At 43.4% G+C, this 20,105-nt stretch overlaps 1 protein-coding gene across 2 annotated transcripts; it reads left to right on the top strand.

Moving 5' to 3' along the window:
- The first annotated feature begins 7,038 nt into the window (after window positions 1-7,038).
- Window positions 7,039-17,995, top strand: S1PR3 (sphingosine-1-phosphate receptor 3). Of its 2 annotated transcripts, XM_084629537.1 has the most exons (3): window positions 7,039-7,493; window positions 7,958-8,120; window positions 14,346-17,995. In XM_084629537.1, exon 3 carries the CDS (start codon window positions 14,515-14,517, stop codon window positions 15,655-15,657), a length of 1,143 nt encoding a protein of 380 aa, XP_084485663.1. In that variant the 5' UTR covers window positions 7,039-7,493; window positions 7,958-8,120; window positions 14,346-14,514; the 3' UTR covers window positions 15,658-17,995. The 2 variants fall into 2 exon arrangements, with proteins under 2 accessions (XP_084485663.1, XP_084485664.1); XM_084629538.1 differs by lacking the exon at window positions 7,958-8,120.
- Window positions 17,996-20,105: the final 2,110 nt, after the last annotated feature.

Below are 20,105 nucleotides of genomic sequence, written 5' to 3'. Positions count from 1 at the left end.
TCAGTTTAAATTTGTGGTCTGCTTATATAGCAAACCTGCTATTGGTGCCAATGAGAGTTTTAGCTATCCTAGGCAACAAGCCAGTGTAATTCTGAGGAGTGAGACTAAGCCCTGGTCTACACTACAGGGGTTAGGTCGAATTTAGCCGTGTTAGGTCGATTTTAAAATGAATGCATCCACACAACCAACCCTGTTCTGTTGACCTAAAGGGCTTGTCATAAATATAAAGGGAAGGGTAACCACCTTTCTGTATACAGAACTATAAAATCCCTCCTGGCCAGAAGCAAAACCCTTTCACCTGTAAAGTGTTAAGAAGCTAGGATAACCTTGCTGGCACCTGACCAAAATGACCAATGAGGAGACAAGTTACTTTCAAAGCTGGAGGGGGTGGGGGGACAAAGGGTCTGTCTGTCTGTGTGATGCTTTTGCCGGGAACAGAACAGGAATCGCGTATTAGAACTTGTTAGTAAGTAATCTAGCTAGAAATGCGTTAGATTTCCTTTTGTTTAAATGACTGGTAAATAAGCTGTGCTGAATGGAATGTATATTCCTGGTTTTGTCTCTTTTTGTGACTTAAGGTTTTGCCTAGAGAGATTCTCTGTGTTTTGAATCTGATTACCCTGTAAGATATTTACCATCCTGATTTTACAGAGGTGATTCTTTTACTTTTGCTTTAATTAAAATTCTTCTTTTAAGATCCTGATTGCTTTTTCATTGTTCTTAAGATCCAATGGTTTGGGTCTGTGTTCACCTATGCAAATTGGTGAGGATTTTTATCAAGCCTTCCCCAGGAAAGGGGGTGTAGGGCTTGGGGGGATATTCTGGGGGGGGAGACATCTCCAAGTGGGCTCTTTCCCTGTTCTTTGTTTAACATGCTTGGTGGTGGCAGCACAGGGTCCAAGGACAAGGCAAAGTTTGTACCTTGGGGAAGTTTTTAACCTAGGCTGGTAAGAAAAAGCTTAGGGTGTCTTTCATGCAAGTCCCCACATCTGTACCCTAGAGTTCAGAGTGGGGAAGGAACCTTGACAGGGCTCTAAAATCAACTTCTGTAATCCTCCCTGACGAGGGAAGTAGGGCTAAAATCAACCTTGCTGGGTCAAATTTGGGGTAGTGCAGACGCAATTCGACTGTATTGGCCTCTGGGAGCTATCCCAGAGTGCTCCAATGTGACCACTCTGGACAGCACTTTGGACTCGGATGCACTAGCCAGGTACACAGGAAAAGCCCCGGGAAATTTTGAATTTCATTTCCTGTTTGGTCAGCATGGCGAGCTCAGCAGCACAGGTGACCACGCAGTCCCCACAGAATCGCAAACAAGCTCGAGCATGGACTGAAAGGGAGACACTGGATCTGATTGCTGTATGGGGAGAAGAATCTGTGCAGGCCGAACTCCGATCAAAAAGAAGAAATGCTAATATATATGCCCAAATCACACAAGGCATGGTGGAGAGAGGCTACAACAGGGACACACAGCAGTGCCATGTGAAAGTTAAGGAGCTCAGGCAAGCCTACCAAAAGACAAAGGAGGCAAATGGTCGCTCCGGGTCAGAGCCTCATACATGCCGCTTCTATGATCAACTGCATGGCATTCTAGGGGGGGACGCTACCACTACCCCACCACTGTCTGTGGACACCTGCAAGGGGGGAGTCTCATGCAACAGGGAGGATGATTTTGTGGATGAGGAAAAGGAGGAGAAGGAGGAGGAGAATGCGCAGCAGGCAAGCAGTAAATCTGTTCTCCCCGGCAGCCAGGACCTTTTAATCAGCATTGAGCCAATACCTCCCAAGGTGAGATCCCCAACCCTGAAGCTGGAGAAGGCACTTCTGGTGAGTGCACATTTGTAAGTACAGTACAGGGTTTAAAAGCAATAGTGTTTAATGTTTGATTTGCCTTGAAGATTTGGGATGCATTTGTGGCCAATACAGCTACTGGAAAAGTCTGTTTACGTGTCTGGGGATGGAGTGGGAATCCTCCAGGGACATCTCCATGAAGCTCTCCTGGAGGTGCTCTGAAAGCCTTTGCAGAAGGTTTCTGGGGAGGGCTGCCTTATTTCACCCTCCACTGTAGGACACTTTACCATGCCAAGCCAGTAGCAAGTAGTCTGGAATCACTGAAGCACAAAGCATGGCAGTGAATGGTCCTGGGTTTTGGTCACATTCAAGCAACATTTGGTCTATATCTTTCTGTGTTAGAGAGTGATATCATTCATGGTCACCTGGTTGAAATAGGGAAATTTTTGTAAGGGAACAGTAAAAGGACGCTGTTCATGCTGGGCTGTTTGCACTTGGCTAAAAGGAATCATCCTAGAGAATAGCCACATGGTGGGTGGAAGGAGGTGTGTGCTGCACATCCACCCAAAAACCGCAGCCCCTCCTTTTAAATGTGAAACCCAACTGGCATTGCTTGCCATGGGAAAGGAGGGTGCTACAGTTTGAAACCATTCCCACATGTTATGAAGGCATAAGAAGTCAAGCCCACGTACCATTTGGCTGCCTGGAAACTGAATTCTGTTGCCCAGCTGTGTGTGATGTGTCACCATACCAGCAGGCACTCAACATAAAAGGCAAAATGTGACCTTGTACCTAAAGCACATGTGCTGTCTGCTGTGATTGCTTGATTCACTTGATTGAATTGCTTGATTCACTGTGAAAGAGTCTCACTCTTGTTCTCATAAATGTATCATCTTAAATTTTACTCTCCCTTTTTATCTCCCCCCAGGTGCAAATGTTTCTATGCTCCCCCTATCATCTCCATCCTTGAGGTTACCACAGATTAGAAGGCAAAAAAAACTCACTTGCGATGACATGTTTTCCGAGCTCATGCAGTCCTCCCACACTGATAGGGCACAGTTTAATGCATGGAGGCATTCAATGGCAGAGGCCAGGGAAGCATTAAGTGGCCGCGATGAGCAGAGTCAGGAGGCGATGCTGAGGCTAATGGGGGAGCAAACTGACATGATGAGGCATCTGGTGGAGCTGCAGGAAAGACATCAAGAGCACAGACCCCCGCTGCTTCCATTGTATAACCTCCTGCTCTCCTCCCCAAGTTCCATATCCTCCTCACCCAGATGCCCAACAATGCGTTGGGGGGGGAGGGAAGAGGCTCTGGGCACCCAGCCACTCCACTCCAGAGGATGGCCCAAGCAACAGAAAGCTGTCATTCAAACAGTTTTGATTTGTAGTGTGGCTACAATAAGCAATGTGCCTTGTCCTTCCCTCCTCCCCCACCCCACCCAGGCTACCTTGTAAGTTATCTCACTTTTTTTTTAATTAATAGAGAAAAATGCATGCTTTCAAAACAATGGTTACTTTATTTCCTATTCCAGCTGTGATCGAAGGGGGGAGGGTGGTTGGCTTACAGGGAATTAAAATCAACAAAGGGGGTGGGTTTGCAGCAAGGAGAAACACACACAACTGTCATACCGTAGCCTGGCCAGTCATGAAACTGGTTTTCAAAGCCTCTCTGATGCATAGCATGCCTAGCTGTGCTCTTCTAATTGCCCTGCTCAAAATCATCCACCAGGCAATTTGCCTCAACATCCCACCCCACCATAAACATCTCCCCTTACTCTCACAGATATTATGGAGCACACAGCAAGCAGCAATAACAATGGCAATATTAGTTGCGCTGAGGTCTAACCTAGTCAGCAAACAGCACCAGCGAACTTTTAACCGTCCAAAGGCACATTCTACCTCCATTCTACAATTGCTCAGCCTACAGTTGAACTGCTCCTTACTACTGTCCAGGCTGCCTGTGTACAGCTTTATGAGCCATGGGAGCAAGGAGTGGGCTGGGTCTCCAAGGATAACTATTAGCATTTCAACATCCCCAATGGTAATTTTCTGGTCTGGGACGTAAGTCCCTTCTTGCAGCTGCTTGAACAGTGCAGAGTTCCTAAAGATGCGAGTATCATGCACCTTTCCCGACCATCCCACGTTGATGCACCAGTGCTTGCAGCACCATTGAGAAGTACCCCTTGCGGTTTATGTACTGGTTGGCAAGGTGGTCCAGTGCCAAGACAGGGATATGCATTCCATCTATCCCCCCATCACAGTTAGGGAACCCTATTGCAGCAAAGCCATCCAGTATGACCTGCATATTTCCCAGAGTCACTACCCTTGATAACAGAATGTCAGTGATTGCATTGGCTACTTGGATCACAGCAGTCCCCACAGTAGATTTGCCCACTCCAAATTGATTCCCGACTAACAGGTAGCAGGCAGGCGTTGCAAGCTTCCACAGGGCTATCGCCACTCATGTCTCAGATGTCAGGGCAGCTCTCACCTTGGTATTCCTGTGCTTCAGGGCGGGGAAAACAACTCACAAAGTTCAAGGAAAGTGAAATTACGCATGCAAAAGTTTTGCAGCCACAGTGAATCATCCCATACTTGCAACACTGTGCGGACCCACTAGTCTGTGTTTGTTTGCCAGGCCCAGAATCGGCATTCCACTGTATCAGCCAGCCCCACTGCCACCATGATGGCCCAATTGCCACAGCCCGTGCTTTCAGGAACATCTGTGTCCATGTCCTCCTCACAATTGTCCTCGTGCTGGCTTCTCTTAGCCTGGTTCTGCACATGCTGCAAGATAATGCGCAAGGTGTTTACAATGCTCACAACAGCAGCGGTGAGCTGAGTGGGCTCCATGCTTGCCATGCTATGGTGTCTGCACAGGTAATCCAGGACAAAAGGCATGAAACAATTGTCTGCCATTGCTTTAACGGAGGAAGGGAGGGGAGCCTGACGACATGTACCCAAAACCACCTACGACAATGCTTTTGCCCATCAGGCAATTTATTTTGCTCAATTTATTGAGAGGTCAGTCACTGACTGGCTGTGAGTGTGGGAGTGGCAAAAAGACGAAAATAAGAATGAACTACCATTGGCCCCATAAAAATGACCAAAGGATTGGTTGACAGAGAGGAAGGATAGGTAGGATTTTCACTGCAGCAATGAAATCCCCAGTCTAGCAAGTGACAATATGATGTGGACCCCTGCACCTCCACAGAGCCCTATGAAATCAGTGAGGCTCCACAAAAAGTATAAGGTGTTGCCCACATGAAATCAGGTGCTGGATCAGAGCCTAAGTTTGTAATGTTCTGGTTGGAGGCAGGGTAAGGCTTTAAGAAACAATGACTAAGTAATAGGCCATCATGTGAGGAACAAATATTGTTTCAATTTTGTGTAATGTGAACAAATGAACCCAAATATAAGTACAGCTGTATAGTCCCATTACCCCAAAGGGTTATTATGCCTAGTGTTAGAGGAAAGTTATATTTGTCATATTTTTTTATGAATTTAGAAAATAAAAATCAGACTTTGAAAAGGCCATTTGTTCTGCCACTCCACCCCTGTTTGTGCTTCTAGCTTTCTCAATGCTTAAAAATTATTCTGTTTTCCAGGATTTGCTTTTCTACTTTCTCAGTAACAAAACTGCAGACAACACGACAGACCTAAGTATTGCATGGCTGAGAATGTGGCACAAATCCCAGCGTGGCTTTGCTCAACTCCAGGGAGGAGACTCCCAAGAAAAATACTGAGTTACTGTAGCTGAGACGAGTTGGCAACCTTACAGGACTGTCTGCACTTAGCAATGGACCTGTTACAGGGAAATTGATTGATGGAAGTGGTTTGTTGCATCACTCATTCTTACAAGTTCAGCACATCTACCTAACAATGCTGTCTTTGGGAGAACAGTTTTGATGCATCCACAGACTCCTTACAAGCATGTTTGTACTTTTTGGAACTCCTGATACATTAAAGTACTCAGGACCTCTTGACCAGATGTTTGCATATTTTCAAAAGCAGCTGCTTCCACATATTGTAATAGAGCCATCTAGAAGTTATGTGGCTATGAATTGTTCTCCTTAACCCCTGAGGATAGGACAAAAAGTAATGGTCCTAAATTACAGCAAGGGAGATTTCAGTTGGACATTAGGAAAAACTTCTTAGCTGTAAGGGTAGTTAAGCACTAGAACAAATTACCTAGAGAGGTTGTGGAATCTCCATCATTGGAGATTTTTAAGAGCAGGTTAGACAAACACCTGTCAGGGATGGTCTAGATAATTCTTAATCCTGCCTCATTGCAGGGGACTGGACTAGATAACATACTAAAGTCCCTTCCAGTCCTTCATTTCTGTGATCCCAGAACTCCCTTTTCTCAGTCAGTATCCCTGCCATTGTCAGTGTGGACTTGTGTAAGAAGCTATTCTAGAGGAAGTTAGAGGTGGACAGTGTAGTACCCTTGCTGTGAGCCTTCTTAGAGAAGAGCAGTTCCTCACATTATGTTCGTGTTGCTCCTATTGGCTCCAGTAGGTGCTGCTCTAATACAAATAACATAGTGACATAGACAGGCTGAGCAAAGGAGAGTATGGCTCTGACTCAAGAATGCCAAAAGCTCCAATATCGTAAGGACTATCCAATATTTTTGGAAAATATTAGCATTTTTTTTGCTCCAAACTGTTTGATTCCAATGCAGTTCACTGCTTCAAGGCTCTCCTCTGCCATCCTCCTTTACACCTGTTTTTCCCATTCCTGTCACTACCTTTCCCTGGCAGGCATTGTCCCATCAGACACTGGTAGTGACAGCAGTAAGACCGTAGGGACAGCAGCCAGCCAGCCTCAGTCCTCACCACAAGAGCACAATATTGAGACAAACCTGAGAAAAGGTCTAGAAATGGGACTTGGAAGGAAACGGGGGAGGGGAAAGGTGAAGGAAAGAGGAGAGGAAGGGCAGGGGAGGAAAACTGGGAGGGAGAAAGGAGTGGACGGGCAGGGTGGGAGGAAATGGGAAATGAGAATGAAAAGACCAGCCTGGGAAGAAAGAGTCAAGGGACAAGGCTAGGCTCAGGGAATGAAGGGCTGGCAGAAAGAGAAAGAGGAGGGACAAGGTGGAGTGGAAAAGAGGAGAGGCAGGGATGGAGGGAGGATGGGGAATAGAATATTGGCAAGAGGTGGAAGGCCCAGGTAGGAGTGGGCCACAGGACGTAGAAGGAGCAGAGAGGAGGGGGATGGACAGCGGCTGAGAGGGACAAAGGGGAGCGGAAGGACCAGAGAGCTGCGAATGGGAGGAGGGCGACACAGAGGGGAGGCGCTGTGAAGCGGGGCTGTGTGCAGCGGCTCCTCCCAGGCAGCCCGAGAAGTTTGCTGAGCATCCCCGAGACACCGCAAAGCTCTGACTCGCTGCAGGGGAGAGTCACATGGGGCGGCTGGGGGGAAGTTCAGCTGGACTTGACGCGTTTGCTGGCTGGTCCCTGCTTGGCCCGGAACAGAGTCGGAGAGTGGAGAAAGCAGGAAACCGGAAAGAAGCGGTTTCGGGGGCATTTGCCTGAGACCAGTGTAGTTACTGCCGCGCTAGACCCGTCATCCCCACCCAGAGGACTAGGAGGACACCCACGGAGACACCCCATCTTCTCCAGGATGCTGGGTACCCGAATGCCCCCAAGCCGCAGAGGCGATCTGGGAGCGTGCAGGCAATAGCTCGGGTGTAGAACGTGAGTACAAACAAAGCTAAACCGCGGATCTCCACACCTTTAAACTACAGGAAACTCTCCTTAGAAACCTGGCTACGCTCAACTGCCCGCTGCAGGGGCTGTTCGTCAGGAGGTGTCTATAATAATAACAACAGGACTCACAATCAGAGTCACGATCGTCTTTAATTGCCCGGCTATAGGTCGGTAGTGAGGTATCTGTTGGCTGGTTGGATTATTTGGCGCTGGTTCGGGGAGGAGTGTTTTTAAAAAGGGGGGGGGGAGGGATATCATGCTTGATTCCTGCCTGGAATTCAGCCCCGCACATCCCCGCACCCGGCTTTGTGAGTCCATTCAGTCCTCCCCTTGCGGAGAGCCGGCTGCAGAGTTTGGGAAAGTTTTGGAGTCTCCGATTGGCTTTTCGTGGAAACTCGCGGCTCGCCTGGCGCTTTTCTAACGGGTCTCACTTCTCCTTGCAAACCCTGCAGGCGGCGGGGTGCGAGCTGGCTGGTCTCTAGCCTGTGTCGGCTTCTAACGAATGCACAAGAGTGAGCTCTGGCGAGCGGTCCAGCTCCCGACCGCGGGACCCACCTCCCTCGCTGTCGCTCTCGAGTCACCTGGTCCCTCGCGTTCCGGAATCCGAACGTTCAGGTCTGTTGCTCCAGCTGGAGGCGGACGCGACGCGGGGTAGATTCTAGTCAGACAAAGGGCAGGCGATCCAGAGCGGGGGTTTAAAGCGGAGCGTGCTATTTTGACGGGTAGAAGCAGAAAACAGGACTCTGAGGAGGCACTTATGTATAAAGTGGTGCTTACAGAAATAAACACCTACCTAGACATTATAAAAAGAAAAGGAGGACTTGTGGCACCTTAGAGACTAACCAATTTATTTGAGCATGAGCTTTCGTGAGCTACAGCTCACTTCATCGGATGCATAGTTTCCACAGTATGCATCCGATGAAGTGAGCTGTAGCTCACGAAAGCTCATGCTCAAATAAATTGGTTAGTCTCTAAGGTGCCACAAGTCCTCCTTTTCTTTTTGCGAATACAGACTAACAGGGCTGCTACTCTGAAACTAGACATTATAGACAATTACAGAGGTGGGGCCAACAACTACACATTGCATGCCACCTCTTCTTTACTGGAGTCTCACTCTTCTGAGCTAGCTGGAGTTAGCGGTGTAGAGGCGTACCGAGTACTTTATCCTGAACCTGAATGCCAGGGGCTGACCTTTACGCCATGGTGGGTGTACTGTGTCGGAAGGACACTGAGGTAGCGTTGCTATTTATGGGCTCAGGTCACTTGCACTAGTCTGATGGCTGCGATATGCTTTGCGAGGAAAGGATTTTGTGTGTGTGTGTGTGTGTGTGAAAGAGAGAGAGAGAGATCGGCTAATTTGGGCAGATCCAGACGTATTTGTTTAGTCTATTTGTTTAGTCTTGATTTTTAGACCAATTTGCATTTAAACGTTTCAACTAAAGTCAGAGGGCTGGAATTGTGGTACAACGAGTCCGTCACTTTTGCTAGTCCCAGTTATAAGACGTCATATTATTTGTCCTATTTCCATGTTGATTAATTATCACGAATTTCACCTGAAGAAGTAGTCAAGTCCCAGCCAGCCTTACCTCCATTGTGCTAAGAACACGATTTAAGAGGGCTGTGTGATAGGGCAGTTCCAGTGAACAGTCCTGAAGGAGCTAGTACAGTATCAAGGTTGGTGAGCAAGTTCTGAAACTGAAAATATCATTACAGCCCAAGAGCTTGTAATATTGGAGTCAATTACAAATGAGGATCTCCACCTACAGCTGGTTGTTACATTGGCTTGGGCAAAGTTATATGCTGCGGGAACGCTGCATTTCTCTGGTCATTTCATTAAAAGTTATTTAATTTTGTTCTTGCAAATTTTAGTACCTGTCATATTTTATTCCTCAATACTCTCATGTGGTGATCAGTCTTTGAGGCTTTTTTAAAGTTATACAACTCCCTTGTCAGCTTTTCTAATCAATTCTTTGTCCTATGTACTATACTTAATGTAATTTCTAAGGTTTCCTTATACTGTACTAGATAACCTGGAAAAAAAGTATATGTTGGTGCCACTTGCTGCTTTTTTAGATTTATCTGTTGCCACTTTATTTGGAAAGATCCTTGAAAGGAAATTAGTTTGATATATAAAGTGAAGGCTCACTGTCACACTGATTGAATTTTCGGGAGAGTGGTTAAACAGGTAAAGTTATGAGAGTTGTTCCCGATTAGAAAATTACTTCCTGTTTAGAAAAGTGACTCCCTGCATACCTTTAGTTCTTTGTTTAGAAAAGAAAGATCTTTGACCCAAAGTGAGTGAAAGTCGGGGTCACTGCAACCTTTTAGAATCTGGAAACTGAACAGTGGATGCTTTCCAAGGAGGGAGGGCAGCTAGAGGGAGTGAGGAGGAGAAAAGAGTAAAGATAACTTCTGCCAATATGCTTAAAGCCAAGTTTCAAAACACCCAGAGCTCCTATATGAGAGTTGCACGCTTGCTACTTGGAAGAATTACTAATGCAAAATGCTGTTGTCTAAAAACTAGAAGCCAAGAAAAATAACTCTTTATTAAAGGTTTTGGCCGAAGCCATAAAACTGCCAGCACATTTATTTAAAAAAACTTTTAAATTTCTCATTTGTTTGTGCTTTCCAAGAAATATTGTTCTGACTGCTGATGTTTGTTGTCTAAATCCCATTTGCAGCTAGAGCCATTCAATTGCAAACAGGGAATGTAGATTAAAATTCACCTATGTTCCCAGAAAGCTTTTTGTATTCTTAAATTTAATGCCCCCAGGGCGTGCCTGACAAACTACACACATTTACTCATCATCTGGAAAAGCTTTAAAAATAAATAAAAATAGAAGAAACTTTGGCGTCGTACACATATTCTTTTCTTTTCCTTCTCCTTTCTTAAAATTGTCATTTGTGGGTAAAGCAAATGGCTACATATGGAGAAGGATGGAGACCTGGAATGTGTGGAGTGTCTCTCCAGTCCCTTTATTCAAGAGGGTTTTTTGTTGCTGCTTGGAATGTAGGAAAAGGTCAATTCCAGTGGTGTACTGGATAGAGATATAATTCAGTTATCAATGTGACTGTGTAATATAATATGTCCTTGTATAGACAAAAGTAAGAGTGAGAACACAAAAACAATGAGCCAAACTCTTTTCTCCTTTATACCCATAAAACCTCTTTGCCTTCAGGGTGGGTGTAACAGAAAGCAAAGTCGTTCTGTTGTTGTTCCAGACAATATAACTCCTAGATGACTATTTCTTCAGTCTACTGCAAGTTGCTGAGTGTCTATTTTGTGGTGCTGAGAGCCCTCAGTTCCCAATGGGAGTCTTGCAGGTGTTGCTTAGCACTTTGCAAGATAGAACAACACATTACTTATGTGTAATGGACCAGCTCCTGCTCCATTGATTTCAGTGGTGCAAGACTGGAACCAACAGTGTTGGAGCAGATCTTTGGCTTCCATACAGTCCCATGAACCACTCCAGCAGCACACTGAGACCACAAAGTGTATTAATTGGGCAGTTAGGTATTTCCCTGGCTTGGGAAAATCCCCAGCTACCACAGCCACATTACTGACTCTATGCTACTTCCTCTGTTCTCAACATAGAGAGTATATGGGCAACCCTGATGTGCTTTAGGATCCCAGGCCAATTTAGTGGGTGCTGGGGAGCCATTTCTGCTGGTGTGAGTTAGAGCAGCAAAGGAGGCTGCTATACTTTGTATATAGGGACAAACTGGCCCCCAGCAGCACTGGTGTTTGGGGGAGAAAGTGAGGTGTAAAGGTGGTATACATCCATCTTTGCCCCCTGCCTTGAGGTCTGTACTGAGAACAGCTGAATCAGACATGTAGATGAAGCTTTGATATTTAAGTGTTCTCAGTAAGACTTTCACATGAATCTCCAGATACAGTTTTTCAAGGTGAGTGGATATCACATTGTTGTGAATATGATGGGAGAGAGAGAAGTTTCACAGCTTTCCTGCTGTTATTGTTTAGCTGGAAACAAGTTTCTGCTAGGGCAATTTAAAGGAGACCTGGAAATATATTAGGGCTTTGTGATTTTTTTGTTTCTTTAATTTATGATGTATGAAGAAGACTTGAATGGCTTTTGTTTTATTTAGAGGAAGTGAGAGTGGGAAAGTCCTGTTTCTTTGTTACATTAGAAGTTGGTCTCATCTACCCTATTTTACTTGGAACATTCTATGGACAACAGGAGAAATAGAAGGATTAGTAAGCAGTGACCAGTCATTTGTATGTAACTGACATTAAGATATTTTGTAGAATGTCTATATCTGTAGTGCTATGTTGACAAAGAAGTGTCCTGTAAAATGTTCTATCTGACAATGTCTTCTTATAGTAATATTCAACTAACTATTAAAAAAAATTAGCAGGCCATATTATGCCATTGATTTTTAAGCAGAAAAACAGGAAGTTCTGCTTAAAAATCAATAGCATAATATGGTCCAAAACATTATTTTTAAATGTTGCTTCCAGATTAAATTTTAATTTTCAAGCATTTTCCTAAATTATTTATTGCATTATTATTAATATAAACATTGAAAAGGTTCATCAGTGAGATTTATTTTCTGTAGGTCCTAACTGGTAATACTGCTTACTTTAGATCATGTTGATAAAATCCATCGTTCAGCAGGAAACTCTATTGTTGATTGTCCAATACACTGTCCAAAGCAAGCAAAGATTTACGTTGATTGTGATACTGCATATGATCATAATTTTAACAATAGGTAGTTAAGAACAATGGAAGATATCCTGTGTCTTTTTTGTTGATTAAATATATAGTCCATGTCCTCAGGTGGTGTAAATTGGTGTAGCTAATACTGGCTTTAATAGAGCTGTGCTGATTTACACCAGCTGAGGTTCTGGTTGATAAAGTTTAATATTTCATTGGTCACACAGGGGACAGAAAGCAACATATTTGTTCTTCTACATAACAAAATGATGGCTCTACTCACAAAATAGTTACTACTGAAATATTTATTTTGTTGCGTGTGATACTGTAAGGAGGTTTCCATTATATCATATATGTAAACATCAACTAATCATTTTGTTGTGTGCCCAGTGATGAATATCTTTGCTTGATCTAACTATCGAACTATGGCTAGCTGATTTCTTCTGTGGTCACACATAAAAATGTATTATAGTGGGAAGGCATTTACAGTGAATGTGGACAATGTGAAATGACTTTTATAGTGAAGGAGAAACATCCAAAAAGTTTCAGTGCAATACAGTGTGCAGATTGTAAATTATTTATGATAGTCAGCCTCTGCTAAGAATAAAGTTGTTTTGTTTAAAAGGTTCAGATTTATAGGGCCTCAGAAAAACTGTTGGCAACCTAATGGTCCAATCCTATTCCAGTGACATCAGTGGGAGTTTTGCCTCCCATCTTCAGTGGGAAAAGGATCAGGCCCAAGTTATAACAGTGTTATTGAACAATGTATGTATTTTTTATAGTACCTAATAACTAAGTGCTGGTACCAGTCTGACCATGCAGTATCTAAGTTCTAACAATTCCTGCAAAATCGTAAGGCTGAAGCACCACCATACTTACATCATCACATATTATTTTTGCATAGTCATGTAGTCCTTTTGCAGTATTTGTATGCCATAATAAAAAAATATGAGCCTCGGGTCCTCTATTGTGAATTTATATGATATCAAAGTTCATGGAAAAAACTAGTGATGATTCAAAGCCATGACAGAGAAAGAAAAATCAAAGCTGTTTTTAAAAGTATTAGTAAAATATTAAGTCTGATTAATCTTTCACGTATAATTAAATCGAGAAACTAATGTAGTTCTGAAGTTACATGCTATGAACTACTGATTTCTTTTCATTAGATGGCACAAATAAAGGTTGGACTTAATTTGTATATAAAGTAATGATACGGAAAAGTTACCTAATGCAACCAATTAGTAGAATTGTCTTTGAGCTCGTGGGTTTTCAGACACCAGCTTAACTATAAATAGTATAATTTTGCCATGTTAAGAGAGAGAAACTATTTTAGACATTTATAACACATCTATTACAGTAGCAGCTGGGGCCTGGGTACCTGACAAGTTGAGCACAAGTGGCTAAAATCCACCTTTATACCTTTTCTAATCCTAGGGCTGCCAGGGACCAAAACAGCTCCCACAGCCACTTTTAACAGTCACAGGGATGTTCCACTGGTTTGACATCAGCAGAGCACATAGCATTCAAGCACCGCTGCCTAGACCCTGTCACACTCCCAATCTGCCCCAGAATATCTCCATCCTATCCCAAACTGCCTCATCATCACCTCTGGATTCTCCCATGCTCATCAACACTTTAGAGATGGTGCAAAGTCACTTTGTACCTCTTCAGTGGCCCAGGGAGCATAACAGGAGCTGAGGATCTGATTTGTTATCTTAAAAACTGTGTTGGCTTTGGAGGATTTCAAGTAAAACTACTTACAATTATTCCTGCTTAGAGTCAAAATTAGGTAGTTAATAAACTCCCTGAGATTGGTTGGGTGTTTGTGCTAAACCTTCCTCCCTACTCCTCAGTTTCACGTAAAGTACTTTGTTTACTCAGCAATAGTTATTTTGGATCCGACAACACAGGGAGTCAATACCCGCCATTTCAGTCTTTTTTCATCAGTAGAATTATAATCAAATTATATGACTAAAGTTTTAGTTAGTAGGTGGTTGGCTTTCAGATTCCAAATGATCAAACCCACTGTAACATCAATCCTTGGTATATATTTAATGCTCCCCACAAATTTAATGTTCCTTTAAATTATTATAAGGCATATACATAGGATTTGCTTTATATAAAGACAGTGATATTGACTCTACTTACTTTTTTTCTCCCCCAGGTTCTTGGTTTCACTGCCACTGCTGGATGTTGACATGCAACAACTACTGAAGCCTGGGGCATCCTCAAACGACTCAGAGAACTGCTTTGGGGAATGTGACTTGAGTTCCCTCTTGTGGAAAGATATTGGAATTAGACTTTCATGATTTTAAAAACAAAACAAACAAATTATGGCGACAGTTACTATGCCATTTGTTGCTACGTTCACCACTCCAGGAAATGAAGAATCTGACTCTGTAATTGTGCTACATTATAATTATACAGGAAAACTTATTCTAAGAGAAAAGGCGACTGATCGCATAGGGTTAACAACTGTTTCATTTCTGATCATATGTAGTTTCATAGTCCTGGAAAACTTGATGGTGTTGATTGCCATATGGAAAAATAACAAATTTCACAACCGTATGTACTTTTTTATTGGCAATCTAGCTCTCTGTGATCTGTTGGCTGGAATTGTTTACAAAGTAAACATTCTTATGTCTGGAAAAAGAACTCTGAGCCTGTCCTACACAATCTGGTTTATTAGGGAAGGAAGTATGTTTGTTGCCCTAGGAGCTTCCACTTTAAGCTTATTAGCCATAGCCATTGAGAGACATTTAACTATGATCAAAATGAGGCCTTATGATGCAAATAAAAAGTACAGGGTCTTCCTTCTTATTGGAACATGTTGGCTTATCTCGGTTTCCCTCGGTGCCTTACCAATCCTTGGCTGGAACTGTATCAGCAATTTACCAGACTGCTCAACAATTTTGCCTCTTTATTCCAAGAAATATGTTGTATTTTGCATAAGTATCTTCATAGCCATTTTGGTGGCAATTGTTATCCTTTATGCACGTATTTACATACTGGTAAAATCCAGTAGCCGTAACGTCACTAATCATAGTAACTCAGAGAGATCTATGGCACTACTTAGGACAGTTGTTATTGTAGTTGGTGTTTTCATTGCTTGTTGGTCTCCATTATTTATTCTGTTGCTTATAGATGTAGCCTGCAGAGTAAAAGAATGTGCCATTTTATACAAGGCTGACTGGTTCATTGCTTTGGCTGTCCTCAATTCTGCGATGAATCCCATCATCTACACTTTAGCCAGCAAGGAAATGCGTCGGGCTTTCTTTCGCCTTGTTTGTGGCTGTCTAGTGAAGACCAGTGTGGCTAGATCTTTGCCTATTCAGCCCACTCCAGATCAAAGCAGAAGTAAGTCTAGCAGCAGCAATGCACAGAAACCAAAGGATGATTTCCCACAGATTAGTGTTCCCTCAAGTATAAATGAAAAAGATAAATCATCATTTCAGAATGGAAACTTGTGCAAATGAAGGACTCTGCAAGTCAAGGACTCATCTATGGCTTTGTAGGATTCAATTACAAGCTTTCCATTTTCATGCACTTAAATTGTAACTTAAATCAAGGGGAAGATACTAACCACTTAGTTAACTGAGTGTCTATTTATCACATGACTTGTTTTGCTTTGGGTTTTAATTCTGTAAAAGATCTGACTCAGGAAAGCTTTTTCTACTACCCAACAGTCTGCACAAAATCCTTGTGTCATGATGACATGTATGACATCAGTGTATTTGGTAAAGTCTGATCTTACAGTACATCTACATCACCTATAAGAAACATCAGCTATTATACGTATCCCACTATCCTGTTTATTGTTAATTGGGAGAAAAGTTACTTACATTATACAAAGTGCATTATATTTCTCTATACATATTTTGCTGTTATGTTAATAGCCTTACATGTATGTGGTATAAATAACTGTATATTTGTACATTTCTTTATTAAATAGTAATTGTATAGCAAAAGTTTGTATTATGCTATGCATAGTATTACAGTATATAATGCAATAATACAGATTATACAAGTATGTAGAAGTTTCAAATTGTATGTTTGAAAATGTATGAAGTAGTAATCCTGAACTGAGCAGATAAAGATGCTATGTCTACTCAGTAGTTTTTCTTGCAACCAGTAATCACAGATTGCTCATGTTTACATAGTAACAGTATGATCACTAGGGCCGTGGCCAAATTTTTTCAGTTTATTTTATGCAAACTGTATCGAATAACCACTAAAAGCAAGTATATATGTTTGTTATTCAAGGTAGTTAAAATATGATCTAACAATTCACACATATATCAAGGGTAGGTACTTTTCCAATGCATGTATTTTTACTTACATTTTTAAATATATTGCAAACAGTATGTCAAACCTGTGAAAGTCTCTACAAAGTGGCATTCTTCCACAGTTAAAACAGGCTTCCTTTAAAAAGGCAATGGACCCTGACAAAATCCTTGCACAACTTCTGGAGTCCCATCCAGGAGCTAGTACAGCGTGGAGCTGTATTAACATCTTCTAGGGACAGATCCAGCTGATGCAGAACTGTTCATTTGGAGTCATGCTGCACAAGAGAAGGCATATTACAGTTTGTTCCTCTGGATGTGGAATGGCTCCCCATGAGTCCACTGGGGACCTGGCCCTCTGCACCCATGTTGGCACCCCAAATCTATCCCCTGTGAGTACTGTGTGGACTTTTCCTGCCCCGCAATCCCCTTCCAAATGTGTTATCCCAAGAGGAGGTAGTCTGGTCCATTGTGATTAACAGCTCATAAATACATGGGGCCAGAGCCTCAGCTGGTCTAAAGCAGCATAGCTTGCTTGAAGTCAGTGCAGCATGCCTAATTTACACACAAGTATAAAGGAGTTGTGCTTTAAGGCTGGGATTTTTTCAAAGGGACCTATGTGAATCAGGTGCTCAAATTAGCTCTCATTGACTTTCAATAGCAGTTGAGCACCTAATTCCCTTGGACCCATTTGAAAAGACCAGCCTAAATGAATCAAACCAAGCATTAGAGTCATAGAGTTTAAGACCAGAAGGGACCACCAGATCATCTAGTCTCAGTGTATATCACAGTCCCCCACCCCACCTAGCACCCACACATTAAATCCAACAACCAAAATTAGACCAAAGTATTACAGCCCACAGGAGACTAGACTATTATGTGCCGTAGGGAAAAAAGGGGCACACCACTGCCTGAAGCCCCTGCAATGGCAGGGAAATCACTAAGTAAGGTATCGTAATTCTCAAAAAATCATAACTCTTCTTAATTCACAACTTACAAAAACTGGTGCTTAGTTTTCTTTCTTGTAATTAAAGCAGCTGTGTTTAAAGAATATGTACAGTGCAGAAACCCTGTAATGTATGTAGCAAAAGCCTTTCGACATATACCGTTTTGCCTTTTCATTGTCAAGTGCAAGGTAAGAGTCTACGTGTAAAAATGTCAGTAGTCTTCTGACAGCTGTAAAAAGAAAGAGGCTGATTTTGCAGCAACTGTGAAGATACCAATAAATATGAAATGACTTGTATAAAACAGAGACTTCCCAATGCAGTGAGTTACAATTTATAAGCCACTTGAAAGAAAATCTTGGCAAAGAGTGGCAAGAAAACAAGTGTACTGACATAGGAAACTGAACTGTGGCTATGAAGTGAATCAAAGCTGTAGGATTTGTATGTGTATTTGTTATAAACTGAACTGTGGCTATATTCTAGTTTCATGGTTTATCTCTTTACATCTTGGAGTGATGTGTGGTTATACTCTCCAATCTTGGACAGCTCTCTTGACAGGAGTGTCATTAAAAATGTTTGCTAAAGTCCTTCTGTTACCTGTTCTTCTAAATGTTTGATTTGTTTAAATGACCAGTCTTCCCCTAGCCCAAAAGCTCCATTCTCAGCTATTGTAAACAGGAAGGGCTTGAGCAACTCAACTCCCATTAGTGTGAGGGAAAGCAGTGTGGCTGTTGTCTGGCTAGGCCGAAAGAATGACAGGAGACATTAGATATGGGTTTAATCAGGCCGCTACTTTATTAGTAGATGTCTGGGAGTAACCCAGCAGATAAAATGTGCAGTGCAGGAGAAAACCCCCACAATTCACTGGGGGGTGGTGTTAGCCGATGGCCAAGGATGTTTGGTGAGGTGCCAGCTATGCCCGTTTTATACCATCCGTGACTTTAACCGCTAGGACGCACTGTCCCTTCGCGGCAGGCAGCCCGGGCTAGGCTGACGGATGCCCCAAGGTCCTAAACACCGTGACTTTAACTGCTAGAGCTCAGAGCTCCTTCGCAGTGGGCAGTCAACACTGACTGACAGGTGCCCCAATGGCAGCACTAAGAGCCTCTCCACACCCGTGACTTTAACTGCTAGAGCTCAGAGCTCCTTCGCAGTGGGCAGTCAGGATTGACTGGCAGGCGCCCCAAGAGTTTGCCCCGTGGACGCGGCACAACTCAACGCTAGGCTCTTAGTACTCTCACCTAATGGCCAGGCTTTATAGCCAAAACGGCTGAGGTTCTTTAATTGTGTTGGCTGCTTTACAGTAAACCAGAGAAACAAGTCAGGCTTATGCACAAATGGTTACCAAAATTTATTAAACTAGATTCTAATCATGTGGTTACAAAATTGCTAGTGCCTACTTACTTAAATGTAGAGATGTTACACACACAAACAAGTTACAAAACTGAAGCCACAATCCCAAAGAAAGAAAACAAAGTATAGAGCTCTATTTCAAAATATGTGTACACTAAAGATAGGAGATCAGGTGTGGGTGCTTCTTACCCTCCTTGCATCTCTCGATTCCAGCGGTGCCAAGCCAGGATCGGTCACTCAATTCCGCGGAAAGACGAATAAGGGACAAGGTTTAGGGACCCTCTTAGCTGCAGAAGCCCTGGGAGGCAGTCACTTATCTGACCAGCAGATAGATAGTGAAAAGCACTCAAAAATCATGATGCTGTAGGTCCCATACTTATACCTCTGTACTCCTTTATTCTCTTTCTCCTTTCTTATGCCAAATTGGGGCTGGTCTGTCTGGGCGATGCCAGCTCTCACAAGAGTAGTTTACACTTGCAAGGGAGAGAAACAATAAGTGTCGACTACTGGACATTCCTTTTATCAGGGTAAATATTTTCCCACCTAGGATGTCGGGGTGTGTGCATCACGCTATTTAGTAGGGGCTAAGAGCCATGTCTGTCACAGGGCCTCTGCCTGCTGTGAGCCTAATCGTTGTATATGTTCCCAGAGGCACATTGGAGCAGCACACCTGGGCTTCTCACAGCTTCAAAGGCTGTGCTGGAATTTATGTTAAGTGCCCTGTTGTTTTGGCTCCCTTGTGTTCCCAGCAATGCTTATCTGAGAGGGGGGGCTGGTTGTCTGGCTACAGGTGGGGAGTGCTTTTTTCAAGCACCCCCCCCACACACACACACACTTTTCTGTTCATGTCCCTCCAGCAGATCCACTGCCGGGAACCGCCAATTCCGGGGCGGGGAGCTTCCACCAGCTCCCCCGTTCCCTTTTCATCCAGGTCCCTCCAGCAATTCCCTTGCTGGTACCTTTCCGACCACCCCCGGTTAAGGTGGACGCTAATGATGGGGGGGTTGGCTCCCGGCTTTACCAATCAGAGGAGTCCCCAACTGCCCCCGGCTTGCTCAGTTACCAAGCACCTCTTCTTAATTCCTTTTCCAAGCCATTTATCCGTTCTTTTGTGCCTTAAATTATGGAGTTCCTGAACTGAAGATCCGCTATACACTTAAATAAAGAGTTGTGATATATGGCCTACCGCCCATCATGCTGTGCATGAACAGAGCCCACCTGAACCTGCTGCGAGGAAGGCAAAAAATCCCCACTGCACCTGGCCATTATGTTGGTGAGGGAAAAATTCCTTCCCAGCCCCCCTTAACAGGGCAGCTAGCGTAATGCCCACAGCAGATATAGCTA

The sequence above is a fragment of the Lepidochelys olivacea genome (genome assembly GCF_965140295.1).
Source record: "Lepidochelys olivacea isolate rLepOli2 genome assembly, chromosome: 5".
Classification (NCBI taxonomy): Eukaryota; Metazoa; Chordata; order Testudines; family Cheloniidae; genus Lepidochelys; species Lepidochelys olivacea.
Note: the sequence above shows the minus strand (reverse complement) of the source record. Positions and strands in the feature narration are given on the sequence as shown.